Below are 9,177 nucleotides of genomic sequence, written 5' to 3' on the forward strand. Positions count from 1 at the left end.
TTCTCTGGAGTGGGAGCTTCAGAAACTGCTGTGCTAGCTGTCACAGCTGTCTCTAAGGCCTACTGCTGGTATTGCCTCCACCCCTCACATGCACCCCCACCATAAAGGTAGACTTTGCCATTCTACACTTCATTAATAAAAATGAAAATAACCCAGTTTTCTGGGCTGGCTCTGAATTTGGAAATTCACAGAAACATGAAAGCTTACACTTCTATGGTCCTATAAGGTTTTCAAAGAGAGTGTGTCACAACAACTTTGTGACAATGTCTATTGTGCCAATTCTTAAAATTAAAGGATCAAGATTTAGAGCTAGAAAAAAACATAGAGGTAACTTAGATAGGGAAACCAGTTCAAAGAGGTTAAATGACTTGGTTCCTCATCAGGCAGCTCTTGTCAGACATTCATCTTTCTAAGGTCAATGACTTTTTCATTATGGTACCCTAGAGTAGTTAAAGTAACACCAGGTAATCCTTTGCCTCACTTAAAGAGCAGGTGGGTCAATAAAATCGCAAACCCTCTGACCATTGGAATTTTGTTTGGTTTAATGGCTGACATTCAGGTGTATTTGGGAGGTTTCAAAAGAGTCCCTGGCCTGCCCCACCCCCATTCCCATATGTATCAGTGACCCAGTGAGGACTGTATGACAAATCATTCTGGAGGACTACCTAAATTAAATGTTGTTGGGCTTCACCTCTTGTTATGTCAAACCATTGCACTGTTGACCCATTCCAATATTCCTGCTTTCCAAAGAACCTAGTGATTACAGTTAAAGCAATTTGAAGCATTGGAAAGTATCCTTACTTATATCCAATGTGGTAAAATAATGGAATTTGGCAGATGCCCAGGGGTCCGACCTGATTGATTTAGTAGTTTCTCATTCACACCCAATTCAAACACTACTAATGAAACACCACACAGTGGATTAATACAGACGTGTCACTCAAGAAAGACAAAGTGCTGGATCCAACTATCCTTTCCCATCGAGCTATAAGCAGCACTGAACTGACTCAGAGGATTCTCCAACTTTGTCCTAAGATGGACTTTTTAAAAAAACAGAAGCTATATCCTTGTTGTGCTATCTTGGCTGCATTTGGTATTTTAAAATTATTTCATAATATACAATTAGAATAAAGGGAATGTTAATAAAAACATTTTTTTAAGTAGAGAAAAATCTTCAAGCAGCCCAAGAAAAAGGCAAGAAGGAACTGAGGGGGGAAAGTAAGGAAAGGGGGGGAGGTGAGGGACCACGCAGAAAAAAAAAAGCATTTTATATCTTTATATTTGAGAGAAAATATGTTAAAGTGCTGAACAAAAAAGAAAGGAGTATCTGGGTTCAACTCCAACCTCAGTCATTCAGTCCAGCCTGGGTCACTTGGGCAAATGATTTAACTTCTCTTGGCCTGAGTTCTTCTGTAGAATGAGGGAATTCGGCAAGATGATCTAAAGACCATCCTCAGCAGCTCTCAATCTGTGATTCTGTGATTTGAGGGTGTTTTCTCTTTAAATAACTATAAAGGAGGAAATGAAAAAAAAATGTCAGCAGGATATGAATTTTTCCTCTGCTTAGAAAAAGGAATTCAGGATTATTTGATTAAAAAGTTGTTACTACTAATATCATTCTTAATTTTACCAGGGACCAGTAATAGACACCAATCGGTACTGGTGCTTTTGATAATGTTATTAATTTTTTGGTAATGACTACGATGGTGATAATACCATGTTACAGGAAGGAGTCTGAGCCCAGCATTTTCTAGAGCAATCAGACTTCTAGAGCCCCCACTTCCATAATTTTACAGACTTCTAACTTTAAAGAAATTTATTTAAACTCAAGTTTGAGTGAGGGCGCAGTGGGGGAATCCTAGAGCTGAGAAAGAAGAAGAGGTCAAGCAAACTCTAGCTTCTGCTGTCATCACAGACACGAATCTTAGTTTTCTGGTACTTGTTGGATCGGAATTTTTGTTTCCTCTCTTGGGGATCCCCTTCTCCCTCAGCCACTTGTAAATTTTCCACCTCTCTTTCCGGCTCGAACTAGAAAGTAGGAGGAATGACTCACTCTTTGTGCTCTCCGAATCGGGTTTTTGTTGTTGTTGTTGTTGTTGTTCAATCCCAGAGAAAGTATTGAGTCTCTTTCCTTATCTTGGTATCTCCTTTACCCAGAGGGCAAAACATAGATACAGCCCCGGAACCCGGCTGGAGTGGCTCCAAGCGGCATTTCTCTGGCCTAAGGGCATGAATGTGTTTTGCTATCCTTGCAGAGCTTTTTCAGATCATTTTAAGAATGTGGTTTATAACTCCAAAAAGTGGCGTCGTGAAGTCAGATCGGGGGGCTTATAGTATTCTTTCTTTAAGGTCCCCTCTTTCCACTGGTGGACAAGACTGTTCTTCTCTGCTCCGATTTCCCCTACTCAGTTGAGATCCCGGGGAGAAGCAATCTGTCCGGGATCTCAACTGAGAAAGAGATATCAGGGGACCGGGAATTCAGCCATTGGCCCTTGGAGAAAACAGCTCCCCAGAAAGTGTAGAGAAGCTCTGTTTGCTAGGGGAGGGAAACGAATGCCTCCACCTGTGTTCCCTGGCTGATTGTTTATTGGCATCTAAGTCTGTATTCTACATTTCGTTCTTGCCCGAAGCAGAGAGCAAAAGTGCTTGAAAATTAGGGTGAAAGTAAGTTTATTTTAATTTTCAAACCCTTATGCAGATTGGGAAGTCTGTTTTGGGACAGGGGGTTGCGGAGATTTTTGAGCAAGTAAACTTGAAGCAAGCAAGTGGAGGGAAAAGGGGAGGGGTCGAAAAAAGATCCCAAGAAAAGATTGTGGAGAGAAAGAAAATGAGTCCTGTTGTTAATAAGGGCTAATGGTCGAAGCAAGATTTTCGAGGTTCACCAGCAGGTGTATTGATTACAATGATCATGCTGATAATCATATAATTGCTACCGATCAAAACTTTCAGATCCATGAACCCATGTGGTCCTCACAACATTATTGTCCCCATTTCACAGGTGAGGAAACTGAGTCCGATAAACGTTAGTTGACTTTGCCCATGGCCACCCAGCTAGTAAATAGCAAAACCGCGATTAGAACTCAATTTCAGGGCTCTTCATTGACCCAGTACTAATTTGGTTTGCTTCAACTGGGGAGAAGTAAATTTTGGCCTGGAGCAAAGTCCTGGTGGGATGGCACGTTACACAGACCCCTGTTTTAGGGCAGTTCCCCCAGACACCTTTAAGAATTGAGCTTCCGTTCTCTGGGTGTTGACCAGCATTATGTTTTCCAGTTGCTAGTATAAATGTGGCGAAAGGGACCTGTTCTCCAAGTTTACTGGAGCTGGAGAGGCGTTCCCCCTTCTCGGTAATTTTTGTCAATCCCAGAAAACCGCAACGGGGAAGCAGGAACATAGATGGAAAACTTGGGTATGGAAGAGACGGGGAGGGAGTGCAAGCTTGGAGATGGAAATGGTCAAGAGAGAAAAGTGAAAGTGGTGGTGCCAAGGGGCATAAGTTCTAATTAGAGAAGGTTTCACAATAGGTGATACTGCTTCCTAGCACCCTCGCGCGGGCTGGCAGTCGGAAAGGCAACCAAGAAAGTTGAAGCAGCCGCTTCCTCGCCCATGCCTTATCCCATTCTTCCCCAGTAAGCCTTCCCTCAAGATTTCCCTCCCCCACCCCCACTCCACCCCCACCCCCACCCCCAGCCCCGCAAACCGCCGAGGGGAAACGACTCTGCAGCTTGGAGGAAGAGAGCCACTATAAGCAGGGGCTGGAGGGCGGGATGCTATTATCAACCTTGCATCTGGCGTAAATCAATCCTACTAGTCATATCCGCGTCGTCCCCCCCCCCCAATTGTCCTCCCCCCACGACCTTCTGCGCTCCTTTGCCTAGTCTTGGTTGCGATATTCAAACTAATCGCCAGAGAGTAGCTGAGGAGGACCTAACCCAAACAGAATGACTGTGACATCACCCTACGCTGGCTAGGGGTAAGTGCCACTGCAGAACGGGGGAACAGAGGAGTTCTCTGGAAAGTGTGGGAATCATTGATTCCATGTAGGATCTGTGAGAAAAGGTTGCGGCTACATCTCCCTGACCAAACTTATGCTGTAATATCAGCTTGGGGATGATGAAGGTCACCAGGGACCCAAGGGGTGGAGTTGTGAGGTAACTTAAAAGCTCACTCATCCAAAGGGTTGGCGAAAACATGGAAGAGAGGAATCAAACTAATATACACCAGGAGGGTACCTTCCTTGCCAGAAACCTAATAAAAATCAGTGCATACTGGAATCTAAGGCTGCGGCGGAGGTGGGGGGGGCGGGGAAGGAGATGTAGGTTGGGATGCAATGTGAGCTCTAACTGGGCAGGATTTGTTGCATTGGTCCTCATCAACGCGCCGCTGAGAGTTTCCGATTATATAACGGACTGCAAATGCTTAGTGGCACTCGTGCTCGGGTTCTTGCCATATGTGAATTCATCTAGAATAGCGGGTTTTTTTTTTTAATTTTGCAATATTAGGGACGTATCTGTTGCTTCCCAATATTTGCGGGATCACTGCCCCTTATTAAAGCTTGCTAGTTACACCTAGAATAATGAGCTCACCAACTGTATCTATGTATAACAGATAATCTGTTCACATCCCTCCAAGTGCGTGAGTACAACATAGGTAGCAGGTGGTGCCTGAAGCACTTTGAAAGCTATACAGGTGAATGGACCTTAAATCATTTCTCCCTTCCTCTTTTACCCTGACGCCAAATGAAACGAACTTATTGCACAGAAAGGCAAAGGATGGAGAAGGGAAGCCAAGGCATCTGGGGAAATAATGTGAGCGAACAGGAATACAAAGGATGTACATCTGCTCCCTGGGCGTATATGTGCACGCATAGACGAAAATGCATAGGTGTGGGCATGTAGAGAACCGAGAGCAGAAAATGCTCTTCTCCGGACTAGTGCGACTGGAAAATAAATAGACCTTACCTAATAGAGCCCAAAATGGGCATCTTATCTACACTGCACAGTCTTTAAGGCTTCCTTATTCACGTCTGAGATTTCATATTTTGCTACAGCACACATCAAACTCACAGCATCAAACTCACAGAAAGCCCTCATCCACTTTTTCCATCCGTGTAGCTATGTCTCCTCGTATTCCGAGAGGCTGATCATTCCTTACTAATTCAAAGTCGGGACAAATTTCGAATACGGGTTTTCTGTGGCAAAGAAGGAAATGAGAAGTTTCTCCCCCTAGAAGTTGTTGCCCTAAATGCGTTTTTGTTTTTGTTTTTTAATGTGAAAAGAAAACCCCACCACGAGAAAAGCATTTCTGGATATGCAAAGCAAAGGGACCAATCTCTTCTTGAGCAGCATGGTACAAAAAGCCAGTAAACCCTTAACCAACTGAGGTCCCACTGGACCCAAGACAATTGTTTCCATTTAATAAATATTTTCCCCCAGGGCATTTCACATTAGGCAGGCAATTATTCAAAGGAAACAGGCGGGCAGGTTGATTCTTAGGGGTTATTTAGTGCTCTTTACCCAGAGAATTACCATCTATTGAAAAAAAATAATAATAATAACAGTCACCCTTTGGTTCAAAGACGCCTGACAGTAGGAGCGCAACCTTATGAAGGGCTGTGTGGCATAAAAGCCAAGTACAAAGTACCATTGCTCAGGAAAGATTATGAAGGTAAAAGGCTCTCCGTCGCTGGCTTAAACCCCATCAAATTAATCAAAGGGTAGTGTTGGGTTTCATTATTCTGCTCCAATTTAGAAGGCGTGCAGAGGGGAAACTAGATTAAAAAAAAAAAAAACCTCAAGCTGGAGAAAACTGGTATTGGAAAGGCAAACCTTCCCTCGGTTAATAACAGATTGTTTTCATCTTTAGCAAATCGTCATAGCTCCGGGGCTTGAGCTTTTTTTTTTCTTTAAGCTTTACACACTGATTATGTTTTTTGATGGCCCACCAGGTGTGTCTGTGTGGAAAGAAGTCTCCCGTGTCCCAGCTCTCTGACATGGACCACCTTGTCACCTTTTCACCTGCTAAGTTCCTAGTCATCTCTTGTGTGTATGTGTGTGTCTGGGATGGGGGGGCGGGGGGAGCTTGGAGAGTGAGAGTAGCATTAAGAGGAACTGTGTCCGGGGAAGGGGACTGAAGGACAGGGGAGGGGGGTTGGGAGGGAAGGTTGAGTGGCTGCAACAAAAAGTTGATTTAAAATCTTTTCCTCATTTTTACTTTGAAAGAGTCTTTGACAAGTAGGGGTGGGTTGGGTGGAATGCTATCCTTGCTTGAGATGCTGCCCTATTTAAAAATATACACTAACCTTCTCCTGCTGCTCCCCCTCGAGTCCCACCCTCTTATTCTTTGTATTTTAAGTCCTATTTATTTCCTACACCCTGGAAATAAAGCGAGGAGGCGTGAAGAGTTTTATTTTGCTGCTAATAGCGCAATAGTGCAATGTCTAACACAAGTCTTCCCTTTAATCCTCTGTACTTAATTCTCATTCTCTCTCTCTCTCTCTCTCTCTCTCTCTCTCTCTCTCTCTCTCTCTCTCTCTCTCTCTCTCTCCCATCCTCATTCTCCTCCCTCCCTCTGCTTCTTTCTTTCCTCCTATTTTCTTTCTTTTAAGGTATTCTCTTTCTGCCTCTCTCATGCTGATTGGGCGTTCAGGTTAGGGAGTCAACGCCCCACGATTATGTCAGATTGCGTGCAGTCCCAAGCAACCTCGCCTTTGAACTTCACCGCTTTTGGCTCATATTCATCAGACTTCCCTCATTCTCAGCCAGGTGCTTTGCAAGGCTAGACATCTCCAGGAAAAGAAAAGAAACAGAAAAAGGAAAGAGAGAGAGAGAGAAGAGAAGAGGAGCTTCCTCAGGCTCACATATACAAATACTTGAAAGCTTAATCACTGAGACCTCAAATACTTCTGGATCTTTGCTTTCCCCCCCCCCCCTTCACTCCTCTCTTCACGCTCTGTTTACATTCTCCTTCCTCTTCCACCCCCACCCGGCCCCCATCCCTACCCCCCCCCCCAGAGAAGGACGCTTCTGAAAGAACTGGATTTGCTGAAGAACTGGTATGATTAGCTGAGCATTTGGGGGGGAGTATTTTTGGGGGCTTCCTTTGACCCCCCTCTCCCCCTCCACTGAAGAAAGCAAGAGGGACATAGGAGAGAGGAGAGAGAGGAAGAGGGAGAGAGGAGAGAAAGACTGAGAGACTCGATCTCTGACCACTGAAGAAACTCCTATTCCCCCTTTCCCCCAGCCTACGGGACCATGTCCAAGCCCACCGACCATATCAAAAGACCCATGAATGCTTTCATGGTATGGTCCCGGGGCCAAAGACGGAAGATGGCCCAGGAGAACCCCAAGATGCACAACTCAGAGATCAGCAAACGTCTAGGGGCCGAGTGGAAATTGCTCTCCGAAGCGGAGAAGCGCCCCTACATCGATGAGGCCAAGAGGCTTCGTGCCCAGCACATGAAGGAACACCCAGACTACAAATACCGGCCGCGACGTAAGCCCAAGAACCTGCTCAAGAAGGACAGGTACGTCTTCCCTTTACCTTACCTCGGAGAAACTGATCCCCTCAAGGCAGCCGGCCTGCCCGTGGGCACCACGGACAGTCTCCTCGGCTCTCCCGAGAAAGCCAGAGCGTTCCTGCCCCCCACCTCGGCACCTTACTCCCTCCTGGACCCCAGTCAGTTTAGTTCCAGCGCCATCCAGAAGATGACTGAGGTCCCTCACACCTTGGCGACCAGCACGCTGCCCTACGCGTCCACCTTGGGCTACCAAAATGGGGCTTTCGGCAGTCTCAGCTGCCCCAGCCAGCACACCCATACCCACCCGTCCCCTACCAACCCGGGCTATGTGGTGCCCTGTAACTGTACTGCCTGGTCGGCGTCCAGTTTGCAGCCCCCAGTTGCTTACATCCTCTTCCCGGGCATGACCAAGACTGGAATAGACCCTTATTCTTCAGCCCACGCGACGGCCATGTAACCCCTTTGATTCCCACCCTGCTCCCATCTTCGCCCCCCTCCCCGGACCTTATCCCAGCCGAAAGCAGTCGGACCATTTTGGGATGCGGGGGCAGGGGAGGGGTGGCTGGGGGTTGCATGTGTTATTATCCGCCCTATGCTCCCTTGCCCTTCCAGCCCACCTGAGCCACTGGCGCCCGCTCCACCCTGTTCCAAGGGCGAGGACTCCTCTGTAACTACAGAAATTTGGCGGATCCAAACCCCTGCCGGCCCCCCTTACAACTTTTCCTTTCTTCGCCTGAGGGTGGAAGGAGGAAGGGGAGGGGGGGGATGGGGAGTCCTCACTGGATTCAAGGCTCAGACAGGTGCCAGAAACTTGAAAGTGTTTTGACAACCACTCAAGCCCCCAATACCCCCAACAAACAAAACAAACCTTTGACTGGACCCCCTTTGGACAAAAGAGTAGGCAGTTTCGCTTTTATTTATGTTTTCTTCTATATTCTCGGATGTGCTTTGAACTTTAATCTTACAGGCCCTGGTATTATATATATATAGAAATATACATATATTTTTTTCTTTTGCACACTGAAGAAAGAATTAGCTGTGTCATATCTGTGTTTACCATCAGACAGGACTAGGCGCCATTTGCTTTCCATGTCAAAATTTCAAACGGCTTAAAAGTTTAAAACAACACAAGAGGGAAATATTTCTATTTCAAACCATGATATGATAGTGTTTGCTTCTTTAAATGAAAATTAAAAGAACCCACATAGTCTTTAAATTTGTGTGAACCAGTGCAGCTAGACCTAAGTTTACTTTAGACAGAACATTGGGTTATGAAGTCAGGATGTAGAATCATAAAGATTTTTTTTAAAAGCAAAAAAAAAAATCCTAAGTGGTCATTGAAATATGTTTTTGATGATGTCTTGGAAAAGAAAATGTACCCAGAAGGATTTTACCTCTTTACTCTGTTCATTTGTTGAACAAAGACGTTTTGAATAAAGACAATCTGTCCTCAAAAAGTAACCTGTGGTGTTCATACAGTCTGAGATGTAGTGTTTGCCCAGACCCTCCCTGCCCCCTCCCAATCATAGAGTCTAAAATTCAGACTAAGTAGATTTAGATTAAGGGATGCTCAGGGCCATGATAGCATCTTAGATCTATCTCTCTATGTGTATGTCTGTATATGGAAAGTGTATTCATATGTTAATTTGCTCAGTGGA

The 9,177-nt window shown here is 45.3% G+C and overlaps 1 protein-coding gene across 1 annotated transcript; it reads left to right on the plus strand.

Annotated features, from left to right (window-relative positions):
- Nucleotides 1-7,095: 7,095 nt before the first annotated feature.
- Nucleotides 7,096-8,921, plus strand: SOX14 (SRY-box transcription factor 14). The gene has a single exon (XM_043995415.1). It carries the CDS (start codon nt 7,254-7,256, stop codon nt 7,974-7,976), a length of 723 nt encoding a protein of 240 aa, XP_043851350.1. The 5' UTR covers nt 7,096-7,253; the 3' UTR covers nt 7,977-8,921.
- The last annotated feature ends 256 nt before the right edge of the window (nt 8,922-9,177 follow it).

The sequence above is a fragment of the Dromiciops gliroides genome, chromosome 3 (assembly GCF_019393635.1).
Source record: "Dromiciops gliroides isolate mDroGli1 chromosome 3, mDroGli1.pri, whole genome shotgun sequence".
Lineage (NCBI taxonomy): Eukaryota > Metazoa > Chordata > Mammalia > Microbiotheria > Microbiotheriidae > Dromiciops > Dromiciops gliroides.